General features: G+C 48.4%; 1 protein-coding gene across 1 annotated transcript in view; it reads left to right on the top strand.

The window, feature by feature from the left end:
- Positions 1–15,689, top strand: part of LOC129696063 (fibrocystin-L-like) — a 168,801-nt gene that overhangs the window by 79,559 nt on the left and 73,553 nt on the right. The window contains exons 34-42 of the mRNA XM_055633470.1: positions 1–65; positions 3,889–4,115; positions 4,228–4,458; positions 5,444–5,632; positions 6,786–7,021; positions 8,461–8,808; positions 10,483–11,470; positions 12,820–13,068; positions 14,155–14,304. The exon at positions 1–65 is cut by the window's left edge and continues 110 nt beyond it. Coding sequence (XP_055489445.1) covers positions 1–65; positions 3,889–4,115; positions 4,228–4,458; positions 5,444–5,632; positions 6,786–7,021; positions 8,461–8,808; positions 10,483–11,470; positions 12,820–13,068; positions 14,155–14,304 — 2,683 coding nt within the window. The remainder of the gene's footprint in view (positions 66–3,888; positions 4,116–4,227; positions 4,459–5,443; positions 5,633–6,785; positions 7,022–8,460; positions 8,809–10,482; positions 11,471–12,819; positions 13,069–14,154; positions 14,305–15,689) is intronic.

The raw sequence follows: 15,689 nt of genomic DNA, 5'->3' as shown, positions 1-15,689 counted from the left end.
ATCACCTGTCATCTGCCCAGCCTCTCCCGAGGGGAGTACACCGTACGGACACATGCTCCTACCAGGTAGATCAGATCTCAGGGTAGTCTGTACAATATGGGGAAAAAATCAGGTACAAATTACACCCAGCATAGTCATAGTTCCCGTTATTCCCATCCCCGAGTGTGATGTCTCCCCATCCCTTCCTATTCCCTTCTTCTCTTCCCCATCCTTCCTCTTCCCTCTCTCTCCTCTCTATCCTACCCCTCCCCACCACTCACCCCCACCTTTCCTCCTTCCCCTCCTCACCCTTGCCTTCCCTGTCCATTCCCACCCAAACCTGCCTCGGCACACTGCTTGGAAACGCCCCCCTCCCCCCCATCTTAACCATAGAAGAGTTGAGATTGATCCCTGGGATGGCGGGACTGTCATATGATGAAAGATTGAAAAGACTAGGCTTGTATTAACTGGAGTTTAGAAGGATGAGGGGGCATCTTATATACTGAAACATATAAAATTATAAAAAGGACTGGACAAGCTAGATGCAGGAAAAATGTTCCCAATATTGGGTGAGTCCAGAACCAGGGGCCCCAGTCTTAGAATAAAGGGGAGGCCATTTGAGACTGAGGTGAGAGAAAACTTTTTCACCCAGAGAGTTGTGAATTTGTGGAATTCCCTGCCACAGAGGGCAGTGGAAGCCAAATCACTGGATGCATTTAAGAGAGAGTTAGATAGAGCTCTAGGGACTAGTGGAATCAAGGGATATGGGGAGAAGGCAGGCACGGGTTATTGATTGGGTACGATCAGCCATGATCGCAATGAATGGCGGTGCTGGCTCAAAGGGCCGAATGGCCTCTTCCGGCACCTATTTTCTATTTTCTATGTTTCTAGTTAATTCACCACAGCCTCTGGTATTTTATGTTTTAGGCTGTAGGGTCGTGAAGAAGAATGCTTTAAAACATCCTGAGCCGGCCATTATACCTCCCATCCCATTGATATGGAACTTTTGCATTTTTCAGCTTGAAATAGTGCATACTGCAGCGAGTCTTTTAACTTACACTTGAATGCAATATTTATGCTTTAAATTGGATTAGCTATGAATAAGGGGAGGCTAAATTACATTCCACAGTAGAGCCAGGCTCTGATCAGCAGGTGCAGCACACGAATGATCTTAGTGTATTCATGTATGGAAATCTGATTATAATCAAGCCTTTAGCCCATGTTGACCAACCTGGGTCTCATTGCACACCTGGTACTACTCCTGACCTTGACTCCAGTTGCATACCTTCTCTCATTCCTGACCCTGTCTTACACCTGGCCCCCTATTCTACCCTGATCATAGCTGCTTAGGTTCCCAGTGCTGAACAATCCCATTGTCCCAGCTTTGACTGCACACCTAGTACTATTCCAGACCTTGACTCTGGATGCACACTTGGCCTTGCTCTTGCACTATATATCTGGCCCACACATAAAGCCCCATATCTGACCCCCTGGACTTAACCTATTACGTTCAAGTTCACAGGTACTTATCTAATGCAGTAATCTTTTATGGGGGACTTCATGGACCAAACTTGGAAAACAAAATTTGCTCCATCCATTGGCTTCCTTGTTATCTAACATGCTAGTTACTTTGTCAAATAAGTCATCATTTGGTTGAACACAGTTTCTCATCCATAAAATTATACTCACTCAGCTGTATAAGTATTCTGTTACCATTTCCTTCATTTTCCTAACAAACTGTCCTGAAGTCATTTTCACCCCCAATATTTTCAATATTTTGCTGTCTTCCTCTCAGCTGGGACTTTTCCGAAATGCAAAGTCCTATTACTATATATTTAAGCAATCATATTCTATTTAGTATGATCTTGAGAGTACATAATATTTTCTGTGGTATTCATAACACAACAATGAAAAAAAGATATTTGTTTTGATTGCACCTACCAACATGCACACATTATATTACAGTTAATATGTACCGATGGCAAATTTCTGTCCAATGCTCACCATTCCCAATTACTTTTACATTGAAGTGATTGAAATCCAGGTGAAGTTTATAAGGCATCAGAAAAATAAAACCTCCGAAATGGATGATATTCTTTATGTGGTTGATTGTAGTCAGTATCAGCACAATTACTGTATTAAACTTTGAATCTTCAGATGTCCTGCTTAAAGCTAAAACTAAAAACAAATAATAACCTCCTCACACATTCCCCTGCAAGTATCCTAGTCACTCCTTTAAAATATGCTCCTTCTTTAAACAAGCTCTTAAACATCGCATCTGAATCAGTTTCCATCTGATTACACTCCTTGAGGATGTTCATCTATGTGTTCAGTTAATAAAACATGGGGATTGGGGACATATATTCAACCTGTCAAAGGAATTTGGGGGGGGGGGTTAGAAATAGTCAGTGAGGTAAACAAACATAATAGTTGAGTGGCAAATGACAATAGTTCTACCTTCCCAATATTTAACGGAAGGAAATGATGGGCTATCGGGGCTGTATGTTGTAACAGACAGCCTAACACCTTGCATGTCATTTTAAAATTACACTTATCCCATCCCCGTGGATATTCCGGATTAATATATTAAAGTTTTGTCAACTATATGTAACTCTCTTGTAAACATCCAAGAATTGGCCTCCACTGCCTTCTGTGGCAGAGAATTCCACAGATTCACAACTCTCTGGGTGAAGAAAGTTTGTCCTCATCTCAGTCCTAAATGGCCTACCCCTTATTTTTAAACTGTGTGACCCCTGGTTATGAACTCCCCCAACATCGGGAATATTTTTCCTGCAGTCACAGTAAGTGAAAATCTAGCAGTCAAGCAGGATGCTTTCTCCAACCACCCCCATTTGAAGGCCACTGTCTTCCACCACCTCTACCCAGTACTTGGTACCTACTTCAAGCAGCCACTGGTTGTCCTCCAGGATGCACCGAGCCGCAGCCTGGTCCATGCCGATCACCAGGGTGAATTCGGCACAGTGACTCTCACGGCAGCGGCGCAACGCTTCCGACGCCTCCGACGGCCCGGGACTCTTGCACTGAGGCTGCTCCATGGCCGGAGCTGCAGCCAGCCTGGCAAACACTTGCCAGCCCCGGCTCCCCGTCCGCATCTACCCCCGCCGCTGCTTCTGCTTCCATACCTCCCTCCACCCCAGCACTCCAACACCCGTGGCCCATGCAGTTGATATTAGTTTTGAAATTCTCGTTGATCACAGAATTTCTCACGACAGAGCGTGAGAAATTCTGTGATCAGCGTGAGAGCGTGAGAATTGGGTGAAATCCATGAGTCTCACGCTCAATGCGTGAGAGTTGGCAGGTCTGATGTTTTCATCCTGATGTATGATTAGGTGGTAATGCTTTTGATCTGATTTGGTCTGTTTGTCTCTGACTCGGTACTTTATTAAATGCCATCAACCATTTCTCACCCCAACTGCCCAACCGATCAAATCATGCTGCAATTTTCGACAACCATCTCCAACTTCTACCATACCACCCACTTTAGTGTCATCTGCAACCTTGCTAATCATGCCATGAGGCCTGCCACTGGTCCAAAAAGCAATCTTCCACCATCACACTCTGCTTCCTTCCATGAAGCCAATTTTCTATCCATTCAGCTATCCCTTCTTGGATCTAACCTTCCAGAGCAGCCTATCATGTGGAACCTTGTCGAATGCCTTGCTGATATATATATATATATATATATATATATATAACGTCTACAGCTCTGCCTTCATCAATCTCTTTGGTCACACCATCAAAGCATGATCTGAATATGTGACACAATAGCAAATGCAAGTTGTGCAGCAACGTCAATGAAAGCCAATTTTGCACGTCTACATTAATCACTGTACTTAAGCACACATGACAGGCAGGTTTCTACACCTTTGTTTTGATCTTTCTCTGCAGCTGTTTCATGAATGCTTCCATTGAATATGTCTTGCGTGTAATAGGAATGAGCCCCACACTGGGCTCGCTGAATGGGGGCACAACAATCACCATCTCTGGGGCTGGTTTCAGTCCAATTCTAGAGGATAATGATGTCAAACTCGGTAAGTCTATGATAAGCTTTCTCCAGAGGCTTCAGCAGCCTTATACCTTTAACTGGTTTTATTCTAAATTCAAGACATTACTCTGTTCGTGCACAAGGAGAACTTAAAATTCGCCTTTAACCTTTCCTGACTAAACATTATCTGATTGAGAAAGTTCTGTTCCGTTCTGAATCACTGTGATGTCCGATATTCACAGGCTCTGTTCGATGTCCCATCACCTTTGCCTCACACAACGTGCTGGAGTGTGTTCTTGGTCCAACGGGAAGAACTTTCTTCATCACCAACAATGGCAGCCATCCAAGTAGGTGCAACTTCATGAGGGTTTCTGTCCAGCCATGCTGGAGCACACCCTTTCTTCTCCATGTCCTAAATAGGAGCATTGTATCTAGAGATCATTCCGTCCCTTCTTGTTCTCTGATTCAGTTTGGTTGTGCTGATGTGAATCTTAACTCACCTTAATAACTCTACTGACTTGCCCTGTGAACTCCACTGCTTCTAGTAACATACCTGTTAGCACTGTTCACCTGCCTCATTAACTCCATGACCTTAATTGAAACATAGAAATATAGAAAATAGGTGCAGGAGTAGGCCATTCGGCCCTTCGAGCCTGCACTGCCATTCAATATGATCATGGCTGATCATCCAACTCAGTATCCTGTACCTGCCTTTTCTCCATACCTCCTGATCCCTTTAGCCACAAGGGCCTCTTCTAACTCCCTCTTAAATATAGCCAATGAACTGGCCTCAACTATCATCTGTGGCAGAGAACTCCACAGATTCACCATTCTCTGTGTGAACATTTGTTTGTCATCTCGGTCCTAAAAGATTTCCGCACTTATACTTAAACTGTAACCCCTTGTTCTGGACTTCCCCAACATCGGGAACAATCTTCCTGCATCTAGCCTGTTCAACCCCTTAAGAATTGTGTACGTTTCTATAAGATCCCCTCTCAATCTTCTAAATTCTAGCGAGTACAAGCCGAGTCTATCCAGTCTTTCTTCTACAATAACAAATATACATAAATCTAATAACCTTGTTATAGTGTTCCGCAACCACTCACTTCTACTGATTTAATTCAGCTTGTTTGTAGTTCCCTGTCTCTCTTCTATTAATAGTGGAATTCCTGATTTGCGCCCTTTTCTGTGAGAGAAAATTTAATTCGAAGGGACCCCTTTATGCTTGACTCCATAACTTCAGCACGTATCAAAATTGGACCTGTTATCTGTTTAATGTGATGTCTTCTGAGTTAAGAGAGTAAGTTCATACATTGATAGCTACAATATTTTCTCCTTTATTGGACAATGTCAGAGATTGCAGTTACAATGATGTAAATTCCGATTTATAAATCTCAGTATTGCAATTGATGTATTTCTTGAGTTGCTTTGCTGACTATTTTTTTTTTTATCGGACAGCACTGGGAGTTGGGTACAGTTGGAATTCGTCGAGCCTTGAGATCCTTGTTGGAGACACAGTGCATTGGATATGGGAGTCACCACCTCTCCTCCAAGGCTTGAGGTACCGAGTCTTCAGTGTCTCTAAGCCCAGTGATGTGAATTACAAAGGCAAGGGGTTTATAAGTGGAGATATCGGCACTCCAGCAGGTGAGTACCCCATATTTGCATTTCATTTGACTGGGAGATAGCAAGGTGTAAAATCCAACTGATGTTTACAGTGCTAATGTATATCTTTGAATGTTTTTAGATTTAAATTCATTTCTGCTGGGTGTTATGAATTCAGCCAATAATTCCATCTATAAAGTTTACACAGATAGACCTCAGACACAGGGAAATGTTTTAATCGTGACTTGCTTTTACCTAGCATTTTTCATAAACTCAGAACATACTGAAACATTTCCAGCTAATCTGGTCCTATTGAAATCTAGTACAGGTATATTGGAAACAAGGTGGATAATTTGCACATATAGCATTTCACAAACAGTAATGTGATAATGAACTAATGACCAATTTAAGTGATGTTGGATGAAGGCTAAAGGAAGAACTACTCTGGGGGGAGGGATGGGGGAGGGAGGGGGGGGAGGGATGGGGGAGGGGGGGGGAGGGGAGATGGGGGAGGGGAGGGAGGGGGAAGAGAGTGGGGGAGAGGGGGGGGGGAGAGAGAGTGGGGGGGAGAGTGGGAGAGAGAGTGAGAGAGGGAGGGGGGAGAGAAGTTGAAGAGTGGGTAGGGAGGGAGGGGTAGGGGGAGTGGTGGGAAGAGGGACAGTGGGGTAGGGGGAAGGGGGCGGAGAGAGAGAGGGAAGGGGTGGGGGGTAGAGAGAGGGAAGGGGGGGTGGGGGACGAGGGATGGGGTGGGAGGAGGAGGGGGAGGAGGAGAGGGGTGAGGAGAGGGTGATGGAATGGGGGAGGAGAGAGGGGTGGGGGAGGGGGAGACAGGTGTGTGGGGGAGGGGGGAGATGGGGTACCACCATGAGGTACCACCTCCAGTTTAAATTCCATTTGGAATATTTTGGAGGACCAAGAAACCAAGAACCAAGAACCTAGTACACATCTGCAATCGTCTTCACTAATATTCTTTTATTCTGCCCATATTCCCATCAACTCCTATAATCCTAAGGATCTCTTAAACCTCTCTGCCCTGTTTCCTGCATTACCACAATGATTATTTCCAAAAGTATTTCATTGGCCATAAAGTGCTTGGAGATATCCTGAGATCAGTGAAGGGGGGGTGATGCATAAATGTGAAGATTTATTTTTTGCACTGCTTGAGCTGACTGATCAATCTCCCTTCTCCGTATAGGTTCGTTCTCCTACAACTTCACTTCCCCAGGCATGTTTTTCTACAGCAGTGGTCTCATTGACCAGAAGGGCACGATCTTCCTACAAGGCGTGGTGCATGTGAGGGCAATGGAAGAAAGCCCCTTAAAGTTGGGGGTTTTCGTGATTGGCTTTGAAGCAGAATATGCACCTGGTGAGCTCATCCAATTTCAGTCTGTAACGTTCAAGCTTCTTGTATTGTTGTCAGATGCCTGTACAGTAAAGGGCCTGTCCCACTAGGCCGTCATTTGCGCCTCATTTATGCGTCATATGTAAAATAGGTCGACGCGTCATTACGTGCGACGTCGCGCACAAATCGCGCGTCATCATGCCATCTGGTGCGCGTGAGGCCATTAGAATACCCTGCGGCGCGTGGCGACGAATGGTTACGCACAGTGACGTCACCATGGATCACCACGTGATACATGTGAGATGTCGGGATGCAGTGTGGGATGCCAATGCGTCAGCGTGTGTACCCAATGCATCAGCGTACGTACGCGATACGTCACGCAGGTAGCGCGCGAGGATTTTGTACAGCACAAAATCCTCCACGCCTCTCCCACGCTACCCACACGCTACCCATGCTCACAACGCGTCAACCTATTTTACATATGATGCGTAAATGAGGCGCAAATGACGGCCAAGTGGGACAGGCCATTAAGGCCACTGCGATTATGGTATTTGTCTCGGTCCACATTTTTTGCAACCTTCCTCCTGATGGGAGAAGAAAGAATGACTGGGGTGAGAATGGTGCTTGATTATGTTAGGTGCATTGCCAAGGCAGCGTGAGATATAGGTGCAGTCGAAGGGAGGGAGATTGGTTTGTGCAATGGACGTGGCCATGTCCAGCATTCTCTGTAATTTCTTGCAGTCATTGGCAGAGTAGTTGCCAAATCAAACGATGATACATTCTGATGAGATGCTCGCTAAGGTGCATCTGTTGAAACACACTCCACGGTTTGTTGTGGAGGCTACTGCTGAATAAATCTCAGGAAGTACATAGATTTCCAGATTTGAGGCCTGGGATGTGGGACAGAGGGAAGGCATTATCATCACCTCGGTCACTGCCAATCAGTCACCTCGGTGACTGCCAATCACCACCCCCCCCCCCCCCGGACACTTATTATTATTTATCCAAATCGTTTGCTATGTCGCTCTTCCAGGGAGATGCTAAATGCATTTCGTTGTCTCTGTACTGAACACTGACAATGACAATTAAAATTGAATCTGAATCTGAATCATGGAAACACGGGAACTAAAGATGCTGGAAAATTGCTGGAAAAGATGCTGGAAAAGACACAAAGTGCTAGAGTAACTAGGCTGGTCAGGCAACACCTGTGGAAGGAATGGGTAGACGACATTGGAATTTCAGACTGATTGTAATGAAGAATTGTACAAGTTATGCCCCTGTCCCACTTAGGAAACGTGAACGGAAACCTCTGAAGACTTTGAGCCCCACCCAAGGTTAGCGTGTGGTTCCCGGAGGTTGCAGGTGGTTGCCGGAGGTTGCAGGTAGTGGAAGCAGGTAGGCAGACTGACAAAAACCTCTGGGAACTTCCGGGAAGTGCACAGAAACCTTGGGTGGGGCGCAAAGTCTCCAGAGGTTTCCATTCAGGTTTCCTAAGTGGGACAGGGGCATAAGTGGGACAGAGGCATAAGGATTCGCCAGACTAAGTGCTGATGGAGAAGGCACAACCAGGCCGAGGAACATGGACTACTACACCTGGGTTGCTTTAATGTGTACCCTACTGACTACAGCATGTTCTTTATCGTTAGGAAACATGACGACGGTGCAGTCACAGCAGGGGCACAGTGATAACTGTGCAGCAGCCATCCCCACCTGTACCCAGACATTGAACAGCACTTCATACAACGAAGGCTTCACATTCCTCCTGTCTCCTTGCCACACGCCCACCATCAGCAGCATCACACCTTCCAACGGGACCTTGTTCGACAGACTAACCATTGTGGGCACTGGATTCAGCAACGTCACCTGTGCGAATGAGGTAATTCGACATGGTTTTCACCTTTGTTCCTCTTGGCATTGCTGGCCTGGAGAGTGACTGTGAGCAGCTTCCTGAACTGCCCTGGCCTTCAGGCAAAGTTGCTGCCGTGGTGATGGTCATGGTTCAGACCAAGGGGTGGCGTTGTGTTTCATCGTACAATCACAACACGTTTAATTTAGCCCCTACACATTATGTAACTATCTGTGTTTACCTCTGTAATTATATTGCATTGAAAAAAATACAATACAAGATTCTAAAAAAAATACAGAGCTCTCTATACCCAGTGAGGTAGTTCTCCCTCTTTCTATATCTCCCTCTCTTTCTATCTATATCTCTTCCAGTCCATCTCACTACCTCTATTTCACTTTATTTTCCCCTCCTTGCCCCCCACACACATACACCCCTCGTATTTTTCTCTTCTCTCTCTCTCTCGCTTCAGTCTTTCTGTCATTTCCCTCTCTACATTTCCCTCTCTTTCTCTCTCACAATGTCTCTCTCTCCATCTTTCTCCCAGGTACGTTGCCCCCTGTAAGGACTCCATTCCTTACTCCCAATTCGTCCGCCTACGCCGCATCTGCTCCCAGGATGAGACGTTCCACACCAGGACATCGGAAATGTCCTCGCTCTTCAGGGAACGGGGATTCCCCTCCTCCACCATAGATGAGGCTCGCACCAGGGTCTCTTCCATACCCCGCAACACTGCCCGCTCTCCCCATCCCCGCACTCGCAACAAGGGCAGAGTCCCCCTAGTCCTCACCTTTCACCCCACCAGCCGTCACATACAACAAATAATCCTCCGCCATTTCCGCCACCTCCAACGTGACCCCACCACTAGCCACATCTTCCCATCTCCCCCCATGTCTGCCTTCCGCAAAGACCGCTCCCTCCGCAACTCCCTTGTCAATTCTTCCCTTCCCTCCCGTACCACCCCCTCCCCGGGCACTTTCCGTTGCAACCGCAAGAAATGCAACACCTGTCCCTTCACCTCCCCCCTCAACTCCATTCAAGGACCCAAGCAATCGTTCCAGGTGCGACAAAGGTTCACCTGTATCTCCTCCAACCTCATCTACTGCATCCGCTGCTCTAGATGTCAGCTGATTTACATCGGGGAGAATAAGCGGAGGTTGGGTGATCGTTTCGCCGAACACCTCCGCTCAGTCCGCAATAACCAACCCGACCTCCCGGTGGCTCAGCACTTCAACTCCCCCTCCCATTCCCAATCCGACCTCTCTGTCCTGGGTCTCCTCCATTGCCAGAGTGAGCAACACCGGAAATTGGAGGAACAGCACCTCATATTCCGCTTGGGCAGCTTGCATCCTGATGGCATGAACGTTGAATTCTCCCAATTTTGCTAGCCCTTGCTGTCTCCTCCCCTTCCTTAACCCTCGAGCTGTCTCCTCCCATCCTCCTCCCTTTTTCCCTCCTTTTCCCCCCCACCCCCATCAGTCTGAAGAAGGGTTTTGGCCCGAAACATCACCTATTTCCTTCGCTCCATAGATGCTGCTGCACCCGCTGAGTTTCTCCAGCATTTTTGTGTACCTACGTTTTACCCTTTTCTGGTGTGGGCTATAATAGATTAAAGGACGTGGACGTGGGGTTCACTTTGACAGCGTAGACTGGGACAGTTTTGACAGTGTAGCCCGTTGCTTATGCTGTTCCGCTGGCCTGTTCCAGGTACGAGTCGGAGAGCGCCCTTGCATCGTTGAACACAGTACAGAGAGCGAGCTGTCGTGCCGGGTGGATGCGCAGGGGGAGATGGAAATCGGCGTGGCAGCCCTAGTGTCGGTGAAAGTCTACAACCACGGCTCTGCCATCTCCACTCCATCGGATGAATTCAGCCGGCGCTTCGTCCTGCTCCCTCACGTTGACGGAGTGAGCCCCAGGCTGGGCTCCACCACAGGCCGCACCAGGATCACCCTCACCGGCTCCGGCTTCGGACAGGACCCCAGCGCCGTGCAGGTGCAGCTGGCGGCCGTGTCTTGTACAGTGGTGTCGGTAAACTACACGCACATCCTCTGTGATTCCTCGCCCTCTATGGAGACCAGTGGGCCGGTGAGCGTTTGGGTGCGAGGATACCCGGCTGTCTGTCGCGGCTCATGTGGCTTCACCTACAACACGAGCGTCGCCCCTATCTTGCAGACCGTGTCCCCGCTAATCCTGCTCACTGTCTACACCGAGATCACCATAAGCGGCCGCGGATTCGGCAACAGTGCAGAGCTGGTCTTTATTCTTGTGGGCAACACCAGCTTTAAACCTACTGTTGTTTCGGACAGCAGACTGAACACTACGGTGGGACCGCTGCCCGTGGGCGCACACTCCCTGAGGGTTTTGATATCGGACAAGGGTGTTTCCCGCGAGATGCTTTGGGTCACCACTGCTGCATCCGCTTCCCTGTTACCAGCTTCAGGAGGCGTAAACGGAGGCACCACATTGTCCATCACGGGCAACGGCTTTGTCCCGGGGGAAACCACCGTCCTGGTCGATGGCTCCCCTTGTAGTATTCTCACCACCACCCCGGGTGAAGTCCAGTGTGTCACCCCACCCTGTGGCCCAGGCATCGTCAATGTAAAGATTACAGTTCATTCCACGGTGTACCCGCTCCTCAAGTTCACCTGTAACCAGACGGAGACTCCCACCATCCTCGCTATCTCCCCAACCACCGGTGAGTTCTTGTATCTTTCGACCTCCAGCATGTATCTCCAGTGTAATATGAAGATTGAGGGGGGATCTTATAGAGACTTACAAAATTCTTAAGGGGTTAGACAGGATAGATGCAGGAAGATTGTTCCCGATGTTGGGGAAGTCCAGGACAAGGGGTCACAGTTTAAGGATAAAAGGGAAAACCTTTAGGAACGAGATGAGAAAAACATTTTTCACACAGAGAGTGGCGAATCTCTGGAACTCTCTGCCACAGAAGGTAGTTGAGGCCAGTGCATTGGCTATATTTAAGAGGGAGTTAGATGTGGCCCTTGTGGCTAAAGGGATCAGGGGGGTATGGAGAGAAGGCAGGTACAGGATACTGAGTTGGGTGATCAGCCATGATCATATTGAATGCGGTGCAGGCTCGAAGGGCTGAATGGCCTACTCCTGCACCTGTTTTCTATGTTTCTATGAACCCTTGCACTGGGGAGTAATTTCACTCCCAATCCAGTACTCTCCACCTCTCAAATTCTCCCTCACCCAGCCCCAACACTCCCTTCTCCATCTATCCCATTCCATCCACACCCTTCCCAAACTATCTCTTCGTCACCCAGAGTCAACACACAGCCCGCCTGACCCACCCCATCTCAATTCCCACCTTTCCATAACCATCCTATCCTCCCTCACTCAGCGCCAACACCAAACCCTTGACCCACACCATCCCCATCCGTCACCGGCCAGCAACATGTTCCATTCTCTCGCCCTTAAACACATCCCACCCAACCTCCACCCATCCGCAACCACCTCATCCTCCCTCACACAGAACTAGCACCGAAACCCCCTGACCCATTCCATCACTCCAGCCCCCATCTCTAACCTACGTCACCCATTACCAACGCGCACCATCCAAACAACATCACCCCCAAACCCCACTATGTAATCACAAATTATCCCGCCCTTCCCGAGCTCCCACCCTACCCACCCTAACCCTCCACACCTCCCTTGCCATTCCCTAACATCTACCTACCATTGCCCTGGAAGATTACATGTATTGGACCTTTGCTTTAATTCCTGCCAGTGTCCCCTCACTCTGGACAATCACACCCTCCAGGGGCTGCCGGAGGCGTGAATTGCAGGAGGCAGATGTCCTAAATGATGGACCGGTTGGTTAGTATTACAAGGACATGTACAGAGAGTTTAATCGGTGGCCCAATGGCTGGTGGTGTTGCCCATGCTCCATGTGCGCTCCTGCCTCCCTCCTTTCTTTCACCCCATCGCCACATCTTTGGTGTTGCCAGTTTCCAAAGTACACGGAGTGTTCTCTGAAACATTGAATCCGAGAGGCGTTTTAACAATTCTCTCCTGTTTTAGGTGCGAGCGGAACGAGACTCACCATCGTTGGACGAAGTCTGGGATCGTTTGCCTCCGAGGTCTCAGTTTCGATAGATGGCATCGTGTGCAGTGTGACCATGGCTAACGAGAGCTGTGTGGAGTGTACTGTGGGGCATCACGCTGGGGGCACCTACCCAATTGTCCTGAAACATGCTACCAGGGGATATGCAGTAGCTGCATTCTTATTTCAATACCAACTCAACATAATCTCTGTCTTTCCGACTGAAGGCATGTATAGAGCACAAATCCTTGAAATGTTATTGAACTTGTGAATTAGGAGCAAGAGTAGGACACTTGCCCCTTGAACCAATGCGTCATTCCATGGGAACACGGCTGCTCTGTTTGTAACCCCACCTCCATAGTCGTGTTTAACCCCTTGTTTATCCTACATCCATCTGCTGCTGTCTTGCAAATATCCAAACACTCTGCTTCCACTATCTTTTGATGCAGATCCAAAGTCTCCCACAAGATGAAACCATCTGTCTAAATCCACCCACAAGATCTTCAATGTTTTAATCAATGTGCAAATGTCTCTTTTAAACTCCATCCGAAACAACCACGGCCTGTCTAATTTGTCAATGCAAACCATATATTCCGCGTGAGAACGTTTAAACTCATTGGAGGTGACAACGCCCTGGGCCAGGATTAAACCCCAGTTGCGGATGCAAAAACCCAGCAGTGTCCTCCATTCCTGAGCCACTCGGGGGAATTATTTTGACACCCCTAATTCACAAGTTTACAACTGTTGTGCTCCTATCCTCGAAATTATAACTAAAGCAGTGCAGGAAGGAACTGCAGATGCGGGTTTAAATCGAAGACACAAAAAATCTGGAGTAATTCAGCGGGTCAGGCTGGTAGATAGAGATCTAGATGCTGACCGAACCGTTGAATTACTCCAGTTTTTGTGTGCACCTAAAGCAGGTTTTATCCAGGTCATCCTTGCACATTAACCCGAACAGAAGGTTAACCCGAATTATCCTGATTTATAAATCAAGCATCCTTCCATAGGTCCTTGAACTTGCCCCGTCACCTGGAAAGGCTTTAGCTCGCGTATACTTGGGTCTCTCATAGTTTTGTTTTGTTTAGTTTAGTTTAGAGATACAGCATGTGTTTGGGATATTGGTGGAAACCAGAGCACCCGGAGTAACTCCACGTGGTCACAGGGACGTACAAACTTCGTACAGACAGTAGCCAGTCTCTGGCGCTGTTGGCAGCAACTCTACCGCCGCGTCACTAGACTGCCCTTTCATCGAGTATCTATCGGATTGGACACGGAAGCCTAATTTTAACCATGCGTCTACTCTTGGTTCTTAGGCAGCTTCGGCGGTGGCCTGCTCCTGACTGTGTGGGGCACTGGATTCGATGGAGAGAGATCGCGGGTGTTCGTATGCGACGGTGAATGCAAGGTGGAGCCGTCCACCTCCAACTCCAGCAGCCTCCGCTGCTACCTGCCGCTGAATAACGGTGAGGACCCGTAGCGCCACGTTACCGATACCCGCTGGGCCCAGTTTACATTAGACTGGGGAGTCCACCACAGACTGCACTCCGGCTACTGGTGGGGAGGGGAGGGGAGGGGAGTGGTGGGGAGTGGTGGGGAGGGGTGGGGGGGGGGGGGGGGGGGGGGGGGGGGGGGGGGAGGGGTGGGGGGGAGGGGGGAGGGATTCGCAATTCTCTTTGGGGCACCTGGGGGGGGTGGGGAGGAATTTTGAGATTTCTCAAGTCCAATTTTCTTTCAATAAGTTTAAGCCCTTAATCTCAAGTGGGTTTATTCGCAATTCTCTTTGGACGTGCATGCCGAGAAAAATACTGCGGGATATAAAAAGCCCTGCCGACGTGCCCCATTTAATGTAAAAATAAGGTCACATGACCTCTGCTATCTAAACCATTATAACCCGCCCAACTTTTGCCCCAGCCAACCAGCATTGTGACAACTGTCAAACTCACCTATCCATGCTGCGCTTTACCTTACGTGGCCAATGAGAAATACGCAATCTCCTAAGTAGCTCCATCTCATTGCTGGCCAACAACCGTTCGCCACCAAACAGCCGGGAACCCGCATTGCCCGCGATTCCTGTTGTGGGACAAAGGGTTGGCATAAACAGAAGGGGGGTATCATACCCGGCTCTTCCACATGGCAATGAATCTGGTTCAACTGCATTAAAGGGATCATTTTGCACCATGATCATGTGTCATGTACCGTCACCGTTGGACTCCACTACCATCTGCCAGTCTCAATAACGCAACTGCACAGCTGAAGCCGGGCATACTCTTGCCGCTCTTTTAGTGACCGCCGAAAGACCTCGCATCAAAGGAAACGTTTTGGAAGAGTTGTCACTGTGTGTGTCGGAAACACAGCAATAAATATAGACGCAGCTGATTCATGCAGCAGTGGAGCGGTGTTGCAAAACAGTTGTGTTTTGTTCTGATTGTGTTGATTGAGGGAAGAGAATCGGCTCAGATACCAGGCCAGCCCTGCTGTTCAGAATAGTGCCCCGGGAACTGTCCATTCAGATGTGCGTTGCTCCCTCATTACGACCCTCTCCCCCCTCACAACTGACGCCCGATGTGGCCTGAAAACCGTCAAATAATATGACACAGCCGCGTCAAGATACGACACTCCGCGTCACCATGCATCACCAATTTCCACACATCGCCATGCGTCACCATAGGACAGGCACGTGTCGCCATAGGTTGGCATAGAACAGCACCTGTGACGTCACAGCCATCAAGCGACGTCAATGTACGTCCAGGACAGGGTTGCGTCATCTGGGGCAACATAGCGATGCATCGTTGACGCATGGCGACGCACGATGATGCACAATAAATTAGCATAGGCGCCACCCTGTACG

This window comes from Leucoraja erinacea, chromosome 4, assembly GCF_028641065.1.
Source record: "Leucoraja erinacea ecotype New England chromosome 4, Leri_hhj_1, whole genome shotgun sequence".
Lineage (NCBI taxonomy): Eukaryota > Metazoa > Chordata > Chondrichthyes > Rajiformes > Rajidae > Leucoraja > Leucoraja erinaceus.
This window is presented reverse-complemented; position numbering and strand designations above follow the sequence as displayed.